At 39.5% G+C, this 16,197-nt stretch overlaps 1 protein-coding gene across 1 annotated transcript in view; it reads left to right on the top strand.

Moving 5' to 3' along the window:
• HEATR6 (HEAT repeat containing 6) overlaps nt 1–16,197 on the top strand; it is a 33,106-nt gene that overhangs the window by 13,799 nt on the left and 3,110 nt on the right. The window contains exons 10-19 of the mRNA XM_090292055.1: nt 3,797–4,003; nt 4,353–4,452; nt 6,323–6,678; nt 8,164–8,286; nt 8,655–8,741; nt 11,636–11,770; nt 12,559–12,681; nt 13,639–13,763; nt 14,838–14,934; nt 15,984–16,188. Of these exons, the coding sequence (XP_090148181.1) occupies nt 3,797–4,003; nt 4,353–4,452; nt 6,323–6,678; nt 8,164–8,286; nt 8,655–8,741; nt 11,636–11,770; nt 12,559–12,681; nt 13,639–13,763; nt 14,838–14,934; nt 15,984–16,188 (1,558 nt within the window). The remainder of the gene's footprint in view (nt 1–3,796; nt 4,004–4,352; nt 4,453–6,322; nt 6,679–8,163; nt 8,287–8,654; nt 8,742–11,635; nt 11,771–12,558; nt 12,682–13,638; nt 13,764–14,837; nt 14,935–15,983; nt 16,189–16,197) is intronic.

Genomic DNA, 16,197 nt, shown 5'->3' with positions numbered 1-16,197 from the left:
ATTTCCAGTTAGGGCACATGCCTGGGTTGTGGGTTCGGTCCTTAGCCGGGGTGCATACAGAAGGCAAACAATTGATGTTTCTCTCTCACATCAATGTTTCTCTCCCTCACTCTTTCTACCTTCCCCTCTCTCTTAAAAAAAAAAAAATTTACATTTGAATTAGAGTGCCATGGGAAATTTTACATATTTCAAAGTGGTCCTCTTTGATTTGGGTATCTCTTAGATATGGTCTTGCTGTTTAACTTCAATGAATGCAAGAAATACGATGAGTAAACAAAATACAGAACTTTCTTCTGGGAGTTGTAAGTCCAGCACAAAATCCTCGTTAAGGTCCTGGAGATGGAAAACCAGCATCATTCTTAAAGAGGATTTGTAAAAGATCAAAATAATGATTAAAAGTAATCAGTTCAAAGTAATGACAAGTGACATGATTACACTCAATATTTTTAGCAGATATTAAGTTTATAAGGGTGTAAATAAGTGTGGTGGTTATTATTGTACACAGTGAGACTTGGAGCACACCTCTGCAAACTCTCCATAGTGTAATTAATTGTTCACCAAGACACATGCTAGAAGACAGTGTTCTGGTAGAAGATGCCAATGGGAGACACTTCTGAAAAAGACTTCTAGGAAGTTATGTGCAAAAACTTAAAAGTACTACTTATGTAACTGGAATGGAACAGCATTCTGGATTAATCGGAGCTAGATTAAAAGGCACAGTCATATGTAAAGGCTGTGAGGTCATCTTCTCAGGTGCTCATTGAGTATAGAGTTGGATGATTGAAGTTTCTCTTAGCCAGAGTGAAACATGACAATAGTGTATCTTGTCATTGAAGTGCACAGTGATAATAGTTTGAGTTCGTGGCAGCTCTGATATGACCTGTGGTAGATGCAGCTAGAAGAATAATTTTCACTGATATGCTGAGAAATTTTCCAAAGAACCTTGGACAGATGGAAAGATGCCTCTTCCATTCAGGACACCAACAGTGACAGAGATTGCTTTCAGGAAATTGAAATGTGAGCTTCTAGGATGGTTCATTGGGAAGGAGAAAACAGAGATTTCCTTTAAGATTTGGCAATTTAGGAAATTGTCACATGTTTACATGTTGGAAATGTGCTTCAGAAAGCACATCCTGTTTCTAGACAACACAGAGCAATCAGTAAAATAATGCAACTAATTTAAGAATTTCTTCCATATGATTTCTTTGGCTGTTACAAAGGTAGAATATGTAGATTTAGCAACAAGACTCGATCTAAGGAACAAACTATAAGGCAACCATTCCTTTTGTTTCCTTTAAGAATTATCCTGATTTTCAAATTCCATGAAGATTATTTATTTCTCTTTTAGAGAGCTATGAAATGTAGAAAATGAATCAAAATCTAGATAATTGGTAGCATAACCAGGAAAGAAAATAAAGGGTTGAAAAATTTAACTGCCATAGAATGGTAGGTAATCAGGTTTTCTCTTATATGGTCAGCCAAGAGCACAAGGCCTTTGCTTGGGTGTCTCCAAATCTAGCAGCTCGGACACAATGTTCAAATGCCTCCACCTAAAAGCAACCAACTTTGGGAATGTGACCCAATGAAATTAACCCCAAACATATATGAAGAAAAATTAGTACTTGGACAAAGCCAAAGAATGGAACAGCCAGGTGCCCTATATTGAAACCTCCATGGTACCCACTCCCAGCAGTGACTTCTTCATCACCCTCCCAGAACTATTCTGAGATCAAACATACATAAAAAAGGAAAAAATAAGGATAGACTGAGCCACCTCAGCAGACGTTTCTGCTATATTCTTAAGTAGCAGAAAATGAAAAGTCCTTTCCTGTTTCTTTACCTTTGAAAAAGCCTTCATGCCCAAGGCGGTGAAACTACCTTTCAGTGAAACTGAGCACACTGATGTTTAAAAGATTGAATCGTCTTTCATCCATCATTGCAAATACTCAGATGATAAAAACGTAATGAGATGAGCTCTCTGGAGAGCTGTACCACTAATGCTTGCACATCAGTAATTTCTGCTGAAAGTGCTGTTTAGAACTGTAAACAGTATATTAAATATTGATATAAGAATAAATGAAGCAGAACTTGAACCAGATTCAAGGTCATAAATAGCATTTTTACAACAAAAGATATATTAAGCATGGCTTAAAAAATTAAATCAACAATGAGAAGTATAATTTGATATAGTATCACATTTCTATATAGATTTTATATTTCAGTGGTGAAAAATAACCAATTTCAATGACATTAGTTTGGTTTTCATCTATGATTGTCATAGGTACTTTTTCCCTTTTAGAGTACCAAAGTTGATTGAACTGATGATTTTTAATTTTTGAACATCAGTTCATTTCTTTCCACAACTTGTTTTTTACTTTCAGTTGGTTTGTGAGCTGTTGGAATTGTGATTTTTTTTAAATTGCCTTCTAAAGAAATGGAAGTTTTGCATGACATGTATCTTTTTCAGTTCTGACCAGTCTAATCAAGGGTTGGTGAACTATGGCCTGTGGGCCACATCTGACCTATTGCCTGTTTTTGTCTGACACATGAGCTAAGAATGGTTTTTATGCTTTTAAATGGTTTTTAAAAATCAAAGTAAGAATAATAGTTCATGACCTACGAAAGTTATATGAAATTCTGCTTTCATTGTCCATAAGGAAAATTTTATTGGGACATTGTCACATTTTTTTCCTTTATGTAGAATCTGTGCTACCTTGGCCGAGTTGAGCGGCTGCTCCAGAGACTCTGTGGTCTACAAAGTCTAAAATACGAAATATGTGCAACTGGTCCTTTACCATAGAAGTTACCAGCCTCCAATCTAAGTTCTTGGATCCTCTGGAGCACGATCTCTCTCTCGATCTCCCCCCAACCCCCCAGTTTCCTAGTACATTATCAACTTCCTGACTTAAGTGATTGTGCTTAATTCAAAAGAGTCATACTGTTATACTACAAATTTGTTCTCAAAGCAATAACTCTTAGTTTTTTGTTTATGATTCCACTCTATAAAAGGCATGCAGAAATGATTTATTCCTTGGTTACTTGGAGACAATATAGTTGCAGATTTCCTGGAAAGCCTTTTCCCACCAAATTCAGATATGTTTCATATTGCATGAATATTTAGATTAGATCCTAGAATTATGATGTTGGTTTTCTGCTTTTAAAAAAATCTGGCAGAAAGTGTTTAATTGGCATTTTTGAGTGAGCAGGCTAAAGAAGGTACAGTATTATTTCATATTTCTAGTCCTGCATTTGTCACCTTACATTTCATTTTGGTTAAATTGGCTTTCTTTTCTTTCTTTTCTTTTTTTTTCTGACTTTGAATGCTGCAAAGTCATGACAGTATCAGTTGAAAGTAATCTTCTAACTTTATAAATAAAATATATTGATGCAGTGACATTCTTCCTAAGAGACCTAGCCGTTCATTGACCAAGGTACTAATTTCCTTTCCATCCATAAGGTTATATTCAATGGTATTTTTTTTCTTTGACTTAGACTTATTCCTTACTGTAAGAAAACCTAAATGACTCGTTTTTTTTTTTTTTTTCCATTTTTTTTTATTGTTGTTCTATTACAGTTGTCCCATCTTTCCCCCATTGCTCTCAAGGTTTTTTTTTTTTAAGTGTGGGGTGCAAGTGGCTTACTTCATGGCTACTTTTAGGACTTGATAGATAATCCCATTGCCTTTATTCTAAATACAAAGGTCCTAAAAACTTTGAAAATTAAAAACATAAATAGGAAGAAGGGGACTCAACTCCTGTTTTTTAACTAACTGAAATGAATCGTCCTGAAATTTCAGACACGTGCCTGTGCTCTGCAAGTTTTATCTGCCATCTTGGAAGGCTCAAAGCAGTTTCTTTCTGTTGCCGAAGACACCAGTGACCACAGAAGGGCTTTTACGCCCTTCTCTGTAATGATTGCTTCCAGCATCAGAGAGTTGCACAGATGTCTTCTGTTAGCTTTGGTGGCGGAGTCATCCTCACAGACCCTTACTCAGATAATTAAGGTAAATGTGCCAAGTTATCACTTTCAATTTTGTATTTTTTACATTGCTGAAAAGTAACTTAAGAATATAACTAAGTAGTAATTTTATTTAAAGATACCCTGTTTGTACCTACTTGTTTGATCTTACCTACCATCTCTGTATATCCAAGTAAATGATTTACTAAAAATACTCCTTTATTTGTAGTTTTAAGTTGTTCCAATGAGAAAACAAGTGCTCCCCCTGCCAAAAAAAAAAAGACAGAAAAGGAAAAAAATGATTTTCAAATAAGTGTGAAGACTTTTCATTTTAAAATTTTGTCTGTGTTTGGATTTAATCAGGCCTATTGACAAACTACTCTTGTGCTTTGCAGTGCCTTGCAAATTTAGTATCAAATTCACCTTATAACCGTTTGAAACTCAGCCTGCTGACCAAAGTCTGGAACCAAATAAAGCCTTATATCCGCCACAAAGGTTGGTAGTAGTTTTAAACTATTTACTTCTTTATATCAATCAAATCTAGATTATTAGGTAAAAAATATTCACAGCAATTTTATAGCTCTAAGATATCTCTACTCAAGTTTTCAGGAAAATCAGAACCTCACTTTTTATTTTATTTATTTATTTATTTATTGGAACCCTGAAGCACCACTGGAAGAAAGTGAGCTGGAAAACTTATGGTAAAGTTTAATGCCTCATTGATACTTCATGCAGTAATCAGAGTATTCCTTTAGATTGAGCCAAGTGCAAGGGATCCCACTAGTACATATAGTTCATATCCTTTAGTCATAGTAGCAGATGGATGGACATCATCTTTTTGGAAAAAAAAACTGGAATATAAAACCTAACTTCTTTAACATTATTTCCTCTGAAGATCAGATAAAATTTCAGAACCTCAAACCCCCACTCACTACAGAGCCTTATTTCTTGCTATTTCCTGACTTCCTCCCACATATAATATACAGAGGTGGGCAAAAGTAGTTTTATAGTTGTGAGTACACAAAACATTTATTTATTAATTATTGTATTATTTTTCATACGAATAACTCTAAACCTACTTTTGCGCATCCCTGTATATGTGCTGTAAACACTTGCCTTTAAAACATTTGGGTCTTTTTTCTTTGCAAGCTTTATGATCAGACCACATGCTGATAAGCTGAGTTTTTCATTCAGAATTACAGGACTTGATGGAGGTGTGGACGTTTTGTTGTGACATTGTGGAAGGGGTACTGGACCCAGAGTCAGTCTGACTCCGCTGCTGCCATCCCATGGTCATGGACCTCTCTGAACCCTAATATCCTCCTAACAGGAGGAATTATACCTGCCTCATAAGACTTTCATGAGGCTTAACTGAGATGATGACGTGTAAACTAAGTCCAATTCACTCCTTTTACCGGTGTGTAAAAGGGACTCTGAAATATAAATCTTGCCTTAAGGTGTCTCATCACTATAGTGGCAGAAGTGAGATTAAAACAGCCCAGGTCTACTGGCTCAGTCCCCTGCTTGTTTCACTGCGCCAGCTTGTCTTCATCTGCAAACTGAGGGGAGTGGACCATGTCTCAGAGGTCCCTTCCAAGTGTTTGGCTTTGTCCTCTGTCAATTTTTTATTACTAAAATGTTCAAACCCACAGAAAATTTGAAAGAATAGTACATTGAACATCTGTATACCTCCACTTAGACTTAACAGTTAATATTTGTCATATTTGCTTTCTGTTTTTCTCTACATGTATGTATCTGTGTATGTATATATACATGTGTATGTATATAAAATTATGTAGACTTTTTCCCTAGAACCATTTGAAAGTAAATTATAGCATATTTTATCCTAAATACCTCAGTATGCATATCCTAAGAATAACGATCTAAAGACCACAAAACCATTTTTGCTCCTAAGAAATTTATATTGATTCCATACTGTCTAATATCTCATTCATGTTCGTATTTCCCCATGTATCCCAGAAAGTCTTTTATGGCTTTTTTTTAAACCTATGTTCATTCAAGTCTCATGTATTCCATTTAGTTTTTATGTCACTTTAGCCTTTTTAAATTTAGAACAGCCTGCACCCCTCTTTTTTTTTTTTCATGATACTGAATTTTGGAAAAGTCCAAGCCAGTTGTCTTATAGAAAGTCTCACATTCTCAACTTGTCTGATAGTTTCTTCATAATGTTTTTTAACATATTTCTGTCCCATGTATTTCCTATAAACTACAAAATAGGTCTAGAGGTTTAATTAGATTCAGATGTTAAAAGGATATACCATCATTCTTAATGCCTGCAGGGATAGCTATGGTCCTTATAACAGCTGTTCCCATGGTGACAGGTTCTTGCTGTTTCCTTTGACAGATGTTAATGTTCGTGTGTCAAGCCTCACCCTCTTGGGAGCCATAGTGTCCACTCAGGCCCCTTTACCTGAAGTCCAGCTCCTTCTACAGCAGCCCTGTTCTTCTGGCCTCAGCAACAGCACTTCAGCCACTCCTCACGTCAGCCAGCCTGACTGGTGGAAGAAAGCCCCCTCAGGACCCTTCCTGGAAGAAGCATCAGTTGGCTCACCAAAGGGGTCTTCAGAGCCCTGCTGGCTCATTCGACTTTGCATTTCCACTGTTATTCTGCCCAGGGAGGAGTCCTATTCCGGTACCGATGCTGGCTGTGCAGCAGAAAGCACCTATGTGCCGTCTCCCATGCGGCTGGAGGCCTTACAGGTAGCAGGTTTCATTTCCTTATCTCTGAACTAGAAAATTATTCTTCCTCCATAGGGTGTCGGTGAGGAGTGAGTGTGAAAATACTGTAAAACAGAGCTCCGTGTCAGTGGTGTCAGTGGGGGTTATATTGTCGGTGTGAGCACCTTGTTTGTTTACTATTTTCTTTTGGTCATGGTGGGGGCTTTGGTTGTAAAATGTCCATTCATTCCTTTTTGTAGCAAGCCAATTTACTTGCCTCAGATATTATGACAGGTAGGTATGATGATTATACAAGGTCTGTCCAGAAAGTATCGAGCCACGCACTATGAAAAATAGAGACATTTATTAAAGAAGATACAAGATACAAGAAGCATTGTACACAGGACAATGACACCTCAGCCCCCTTCAAAGTAGGCACCTTGGGGCCTCACACAGTTCTCCCAATCACCATCAGCTGCCCTGTCGTATTTTCCCGAATCTCATCGACAGTCTGAAATCTCTTTCCTTTCAAAGATGATTTTAGGTTTGGGAAAAGCCAGAAGTCACAGGGCACCAAATCTGGGCTGTAAGGGGCTGAGTCACCTGGGTGATTTGATGTTTCACAAAAAAACTGCACAAGACCTGATGCATGAGTGGGCTCATGGTCATGATGGAACTGCCAGTCGCCAGTTGCCCATAGCCGTGGCCTTCTGAATCATCCAAATAGTTTCTACAGAAGAATGTTCAAGCTTAATGCAAAATCTGATGCAGATTTATTGCTCTACTCAGTCATTTTGAATGTGACGCAACACAGTACACATACTTACTCAATGGCATCTACAGCCCCCACTGACTAATACAGTGATTGTTCACACATGCTCCTTCCAGTCCACTCTCCTTGGCTGCCAGGTTACATCAGTGTCACGCAAACTGTTCTGGTTAAATTAACAATGGCTGGAGTATTTCTGGACAAACCTTGAGTAGTTCTGAAAGAAATTGTATAGTTAATCTTTGATTTCTGCAACTTAAATTTAAGCAGAAGTTTAATTCTCTGTAAACTTTTCTTTGGTCTTATACCTGCTTAGAGACAACAAAATATAATTGCTCCTTCAAAGGAAGAAAACAACCCTAGATTAAAGTATTTGCTTTTTCTGTACTCAAGTATGATCTAAGACATGGGTTTGGTCCTGGGTCTGCTGCTAATTATCTGCTTAATATTAAACATATCCTTCAACCTCTTTAACCTTTAAATTTTTCAGCTTTAGTTTCTTCAGCTAAAATATTAAGAACTACCTCAAAAAATTGTACCCATGCTTACTTAAATGAGATAATATAGATAATCTTAATGAAACTTATTTCATAAATTATAAAGCACCATAAAATTATGATATAGTTAATTGATTTTAGCCATAAAATAAAGATTATGCTTGTTCTTTATTTCATTCAGCATCTGAAATATCGAAATACTTTTCCAGATGTTGCAGCCCTCCATTGAGGCCGTGGGTTAATGCTCTGTTCTCTTTGCAGGTATTGGCCCATCTGGCAAGGGGCTACTTTTCAGTGGCTCGGGTCTACTTGATGGAGCTTGGAGAGGTGATTTGCAAGTGCATGGGGGAAGCAGATCCATCTATTCAGCTTCATGGAGCAAAGGTAATTTTCATTAAAGGCCACATGCTTTTCTGTTCCCCCTACATTTTATATTCTTCCTTTTATATTATATGTTCATCCATATTGAGGTTTCTTCAAGAGGTTTCAGGTAGGGAAGTCATGCATTCCTCTATTTTCAGCTCTACATATAAACCTAAAGAATTGACTTAGTAGGAAATTAACAGTACTGTAAAGAGTTGGTGATTTTGCTCCTGGAAAGGATGCCTTTAACAGAGTTACATAGAAAAGAAAGGAAATCAGTTAGAAATTATTTTTCCCCTTGATCTGAAATAATTTCCAAACTGGAGTAGTCTTTTCCCTCCATAGTTCTAATACTCTGCTTTGATAATCTATTTCTTTTTTCTTCACAGCTTCTAGAAGAACTGGGTACAGGCATAATACAACAGTACAAACCAGATTCTGCCCTAGCACCTGATCAGAGAGTGCCAGTCACCTTGGTAAGTAAATGTCAATTCATAGACGCCTCTTTTCTTAGCGCTTCAGTCTATTTTGAGGCTCAGTGATAAAGTGGAGTGGACGATATGGTTTGTTCTAGTGTCAAAAATCATGGTTTATTATCTTGGATAATGAGATACTAGCATGAATAAGTTTATTTGCATTTCAGTTTATTTGCGGTTCAGTATGTGGTAGGATTATATGTAACATACAGCCAGCAATGCAAAAGCCAATTAATTATTTCTTTTGCATAAAACCTAGTTTGGTTACTTAGCCTCCCCAAGAGGTAGACTAGAGTGGTGGGGAGAGACAAGGATTTGAAATCAGAGGCAAGAGGACAAACCGAGGGAGCACCACTTAATGCTATGTGCCTGTGAGCATAGTTTCTTCATTTTCAAGAGGAACAAAATTCCTGAACTCATGGGCTGTTGGAAGATCGAATGAAATGTAAAGACACTGACAAATAGTAGAGTTCAATGAATGTTAATGCCCTTAATCCCTCAGTGCCGCCCCCTGCCCCCCATGACTCCTATTAAGTTCTTGTCATCTTAGTTTGCGTGTGTTGTCCCCACATGTGCCAGTCTTCTTTGGAGGAGGAGCCTATGACCTCACTGAAAAGGCTTCTGCTTAGTTCCAAAAGCAAAATCAACTCGACGGTTTTCTCCCTCTGCCCTCCTCATCCTGTTTATTCTTTTTCCTTCATAATTTCCATCATACTTGTAGTAAATTAAGAATGTCTAGCCCCAATCCCTTCCCTAGTCTGCTACAAACACTGAAACGTCACCATTTGGAGGGAGGTAAGCTGAGCTTTGCTGTCTAGCAGGCCTGCGTTTGAGTCCAGACTCCTCCCCTTGCTCATCAGTAGCTTTGGGCAAGACTCTTAGCGGTCAAGTGTTATCTCATCTGTAAAAGTGGAATACAGCAGTCCCTCTCTATGTCGCGGTTCACTTATTGTGGCCTCACTGTATCACGGGAGTTTTAAAAATATTATATTTAATTATTTATCACGGATTTTTTGCTATATCGCGGGATTTTGCGGTACTGTATACATATGTTGTTAAAGTTACATGGGTTTCAGAGTGTAGAATATGTTTAAGAACATAAGAAGTGTTTATAAAAGTGTGGAAAAGGTTAATAAGGAGTGGGAAAGGTTAATAAGGGCCTGGGAATAGTTTATAAGTGTGTGGGAAGGGTTTATAAAGCCTTAAAATATATATAAATACTAAAATAAATGTAAGGTTCCTACTTAGCAGATTTTTACCTGTCGTGGGGGGGGGGGGGCGTCTGGAATGTAATACCCGTGATAAGTGAGGGAATACTGTATAGTTTCTGTACTATCTATTGTCGAGTAATAATTATCCTAAACTTTTAGCTGCTTAAAACAATATATATTATTCTCTCCCATAGTTTCTCTGGGTCTGGAATTGAGAGCAGCCTAGCTGGGTGTTTCTGGCTCGGGCTCTTTCCTAAGGTTGTTTGTTAGGATGATGGCATGGGGTTCCAGTCAGCAGAGCTTGACAGGCTTGGAGGATCTTCTTCCAAGGTGGCTCACTCACATGCCTAGCAAGTTAGTGCTGGCTGTTGGAAGCTGGCCTCACTTCCTCCCCAGGAGGACCTCTCCAGGGCCCTCCTTGAGTGTTGCCTTGACTTGGGAGCTTTCTTCCCCCACAGCAAGTGAATGAAACAGACAGATAGGTAGAGATGCACGGTTTTTATGACCTAGCTTCAGGAGTGTCACCGTGTCATTACCACACTGTCCTATTGGTTACACAGGTCAGCCCTAGTCAGTGTGGCGGAGGGCTGCCTCTTAAAACAGTAGGAGGCAAAGGATCATTGTGAGCCATCCTGGAGGTCAGCAACCACGGCTGCCACATTCTTCTGGTCTGGGTGGGGAAGGCCTAGACTGGGCTTCTGGGAGCGAGGATTGTGGGGAGGACAGAACGGGTGCACGGGGTACATGACAACACTCAGGATTGTACCCATGAGGCAGAAAGTGAAACACCAAAACCCCAGACAGGTTCGCAAAGTGAAAGCCCAGGGTTTTGATAAAGCACCGGAAGGGAACTGGAAAGGTACTCTTCATAGAGCTGCCTTGAGGGGCTTTGAAGTAGATGATTCTTGAAAGTGCGTAAAACGGAGCCTACTGCTCAATTTAAGAGTCCACCGTGCACCAAGCACTTTGCTAGGAACTTTGCACACAGTATTACGTTCTATCACAGAAGCTCTGCCAAGTAGATGTTTGCCTGTTTTACTGAAGAGGAACCGAAGCTTAGGTTTAGTGACTCGCCCAAGGTTGCACAGAGAGGAAGCCATAGTGAAGGACTTGGCTCCAGCTCTGCCTCTGGCTCACGGCCCACAGGCCACTGTGATCTCTGTGCCCATGAAGAATCAGATCGAAGGGGCCCTAGCTGGCTGTCAGTGGTCTGGAGTTTGGTCCAGCTTTGCTGCCCACTAGCAAGGCACATTATTACTTCTCTGGGCGTCAGTTTCCGTCTGTGAATGCGGTGGTGATACATATTTCATTTAGTTGTGCTGAGGACTAAAATGAGTTGATATATGTAAAGCACTTAGAGCAGGGTCTAGCGAATCGTAAACTCCGCGAAGAACGTGAGCTGGTGCTGCTCCTGTTGTCACTGTCGGCATCATCTTCATCCTCCCTCGTTTTCTCTGTCGTTGCGTAACTCTGGCAAACTCTCGTTTCCTAACCAATAAAATGGAAGGCTTGACCTAGTTGTTTCCTGAAGTTCTTTTCACTGCTGTGGGAGGCCTAGAGAAAGCATTTATAACAGCTATACTGGAAGGAAAACTGTTTCATTACTGCAGTCACGTGTAGCTTCGGCATCGATCTGGTTCCACTGTTGCCCTTGGGCCGCAGTTTAACTCTGCCCTGTTCCAGGTGGTGCTGTTCTGGACGCTGATGCTGAACGGACCTTTACCCAGAGCCCTGCAGAATTCAGAGCACCCGACTCTGCAGGCGAGCGCATGTGACGCCCTGTCTTCCGTCTTGCCGGAAGCCTTCAGCAGTCTGCCGGTAACTGCAGGCGTGCTGTCCCATCCCTCACCGGGGTCCCTGAGCGGCACAGCTCGAATTTGATTTTGATTCTTTTCGTTTTGAACTAGTATTCAACATCATTTCTGAGGAAGGCATGCTTATTCCACTTGAGTGTGGGGTGAGGTCAGTGAGAAAACTTAAAATCTTAATGTCTCAGGAGAGCCTTTCCTTCCTGTGCTTAGAAGGCAGGGGGTAGAAGTAGGGATAGTGCAGGCCTTGAAGTCAGAGAAGTCTCAGAAAGAATTCAGATCCAGAAGTTACAAAGACCTGGGTTTAAATCCTAGGTCTTCTGCTTTGTGGCTTTTTGATTATCTTCTCTAAAACTGTATTTTATCGTCTATAAAAAGGGAATGATGTGAGTAATAACATGAAGTATATGAAAATACTTAGCTGGTGCCCAACACATAGAGCACCCAAACTGATCCTTTCCTTGCATTTTCAATGGCATTTATGTCTGTTTTTACATAAAGAAATCAGCTTTATAAAGAAGGCAGCTTTAATGACGGAGGAGAATAAAATGGCCTCATTCGCACAGTTGTCAGGGTTAAATGATCACAGATGCTGTGTGTGCCCTGCTCAGTGGCCGCTCAGATAGTAACTGGGTCTGAAGTGAACCTTTGCTCTCTACCAAGGTAGCCTTGAGGTCTCAGCTGTGTTCAGCTCCTGAACGTGAACTCAAACACAGACATGTCACAGTCACTTGTCAAAGACATTGACTCACAGTTACTTCATTCCTGCTCTTCCTTTGCCAACCTCTCTCCCTGCAGAGCGACTGGCAGATCCTGTGCATCACGGTGCTGCTGGGGCTGAATGACAGCAAGAACCGTCTGGTGAAAGCTGCAGCCTCGCGGGCCCTCGGCATCTACGTGCTCTTCCCCTGCCTCAGACAGGTGCGTGGGCCCCGGAGCTCGCTGTGCCTCCTTCCTAGTCCTCATCAGTCCTTTTTTTTTTTTTTTTTTTTTTTTGGTGGACATAGAGCTCTTGAGTTGGACAGTAAAGGAAATTAAATTGCTTTGTAATCTGATTTTCTTAGTTGCTACTAAAATACTGTAATACCTATCGTTCATTTATTTTCTTTTAAGATTTTATTTATTTTTAGAGAGGGGAAGAGAGGGAGAAAAAGAGCATGGGAAACATTGATGTGAGAGAGAAACATCAATCAGTTGCCTCCGTATGTGCCCCAACCAGAGATCAAACCCACAACCCAGGCCTGTGCCCTGACCAAACCAGCTACCTGTCACTTTGTGGAATGACACCCAACCAACTGAGCCACAACAGACAGGGCTCATTTATTTATTTTTAATTACTTAGCACACTTCCCACGACCCTAGGTGCCCAGTGTATGTTTAATTAATAATTGAAAAAAATGAGATGCAGCATTATCATGTGATAATAATAATTTAGAAGATTGACTGAGTTTTTATTAAGAAGGAAATAAGTTTCTCCTTCACTCTTACTTGTGACATTTATCTCACTGAGAAGTGTGTAACTAGTAGGATGTGTTTTGGAAATGCATTCACTGTCAACATCATTTCTCAAGGTGGAAATCAATCCAGGTACAGAAGTCACAGGTAAGTGCCACAGGCCAGGAAATAAGATGTTTACAAGAGCAAGTCTGTATGTTCCTCAGGTGTGTAGGGCACATCCCAAAATCATGAAAGTCCTATCCCTGGGATTTTAATGAGTATCCAGATTGCAATACATAAGAACAGTAAATTGATTGAATAAATGAATTTTGACTTCCAAATAGAAGTGGTAAAATCTTATCATTTTGAAAAACAGAATTTCCCAGGTAGCAGTGTGAATTTCTAAAGTAACTACATCATTTTATTTTGTTTACCTTATAGGATGTCATATTTGTTGCAGACACAGCAAATGCAATATTGATGTCGCTTCAAGACAAGTCTCTGAATGTCCGAGCCAAAGCAGCCTGGTCCCTGGGCAACCTGACGGACACTCTGATTGTCAACATGTAGGTGACCCAGACCATTTTCCTTCAGTGACTTCTGAGGCTAAGGTCCCTACTATAAAAGAATTAGCAGTAATTCTCCCATATTATGTAGTCAGTCCTCCTGCTTTGTTTTGTTTTATATTCCTTCAAGTAATAAGATCAGTAAACTGTTCTTAATATCTGTATATAAAAATACAGTATGCTGATATAAGAAATATATCCACATTATAGAAAAATGTGGAAACACAAAAGTGGAAATTCAGAACCTTTGTAATGGTTGTCCTACTTCTTTTTTATTTTCATTCTTTACAAGGTTACTTTATTTTATTTTATTTTATTTTATTTATCTGTTTTTGGAGAGAGGGGAAAGGAGAAAGAGAGGGAGAGAAACATCAATGTGCGATTGCCTCTCACGCGCCCCCAACTGGGGATCTGGCGCGCAACCTAGTCATGTGCCCCAACTGGAAATCAAACCGGCGACACTTGGTTCGCAGGCTGATGCTCAATCCACTGAGCCACAGCAGCCAGGGCTTGCCCTACTTCTTATAGATCACATTTAAGTGTTTGAATAATATATTCACAGGTTAAAAAATATCAGCATACAGAGGGATATTCAGTGTAAAGCCTTTCTCTTACCTCACTCTCCGAGTTTCCCTCCCCAGCGGCAACTGTTATTACTTACACACAACTGTCCTCTTTTCATTGCTTAACTCTAACATAGAGCACGTATAAACATTCTCCTGACTTCTACTGACTTTTTATAAATCCTTATTTACTATTACACAGTCATCCCCATGCGATGATTGTTTAACCATTTCCCTATTATTGGACATTTATATTGTTTAGTCTTATATGCACTGCACACTTTTTGTGCTTGAAATCTCCACTTGGCGTTATTTCTCTTGGTTACATTCCTAAATGTGGACCTACTAAGTCAAACAGTATAAACTATTAACTTTTTGGTATAAGCTGAACAGATTTGATACACTATTTTCCTAAAGTTTTTATAGTTATACTAAGTGACTATATTTGTATGTGTATACATTTCAATGGGTTTTACCTTTTAACATCTTTTGCCTGCTTTGGGTGGAATAGGGATACACCAGACCCCAGCTTCCAGGAAGAGTTTTCTGGTCTCCTGCTCTTGAAGATGTTGCGATCAGCTATAGAAGCATCCAGGGATAAAGACAAGGTAAACCCACAACAAAACCTAGTATTTGTCAGGTAGATACTTAGTGTATTATAGTTTTATTCCATCAGATTTATCTCTGTTTAAAGGAGAGTGAGAGTGTACACAGGGTATAAAGTGGCCACTCCATACTTGGACAGCTTGTTTCTTATATCCCATCTCATAAAAAAAAATCAGTGCCATTTGTAATGCCACTCCATGATACGTCCGTGTTTGTTTTAATATTAATCTGTTTTTCTCAAAAGATCTTTAAGTAGAATTGACAAGTGAGAAAGATAAGCAGCCCTTGGTTTTGAATATTTCCTATTACACTAATAAGTTTAAAAAGCATTGTCCTGGGCTTCAGGGTCAGGCAGACATGGTTGAAGTCCTGGCTTGCCCTTTAGTGGTGGGTGACCTTTGGTGCATTATTTAACTTCTCTGAAGGTCAGTTTCTTCATTTCCAACATGGAAATTGTTACATAAACCTCAATAAACTGTGAGATATCTAATCTTAAAGCACCTAGCAAAGGACCTGACTTAATTTAGTACAGTGGTTCTGAAAACCTGGGAAGCTCTACCTTCAACTAATTCAATCAGAATTTCTGGGGTAGGGTGTGGGAATTGGTTTTAAAACAGAAAGCTCCCCAGATGATTCTAGTATGCTACAAAGAAAAAAATACTTTTCTCTGGTAGAAGAGTATTTAGTCTGGGATTACGAAACCCAGCTTCTCTTCCCAGCTGTGCTGCAAACCAGCAGTGTCCTGTTGCCCCTGGCCTTTACCTGCCATATCTATACCTCGAGGAAGATAGCTGTCTCTGATGTCCAATCTGACACTAAAAATATCAGCACAAGGAGCTCTGTAGAACCTCACCTTTCTGATGGCTCACAATGTTAACCACACAAGACCTTGCAGAGTTCTGAGAACTCGCACCTTCACAGGCTGCGTTTTTCATGAGCTTTCTTGCTTCAAGACATCTAGGACCTCCTAGATTTTTTAAAGCTGAAATTATACTTTCTGAACCGTCTCTTTGGCAAAACAGATTTCTAATGCTTTTACATTTTATTCTAGGTAAAAAGTAATGCAGTCCGGGCCCTTGGAAATCTGCTTCATTTTCTACAACCATCTCATATAGAAAAACCCCGATTTGCTGAAATCATTGAAGAGTCTATCCAGGCCTTAATTTCTGCCATCCTGACTGAGGCCGCCATGAAAGTCCGATGGAATGCTTGTTACGCAATGGGAAATGCATTTAAAAACACTGCTCTTCCATTGGGTAAGAAAG

This window comes from Furipterus horrens, unplaced genomic scaffold (genome assembly GCF_987537825.1).
Source record: "Furipterus horrens unplaced genomic scaffold, mFurHor1.1.pri manual_scaffold_11, whole genome shotgun sequence".
NCBI lineage: Eukaryota > Metazoa > Chordata > Mammalia > Chiroptera > Furipteridae > Furipterus > Furipterus horrens.
This window is presented reverse-complemented; position numbering and strand designations above follow the sequence as displayed.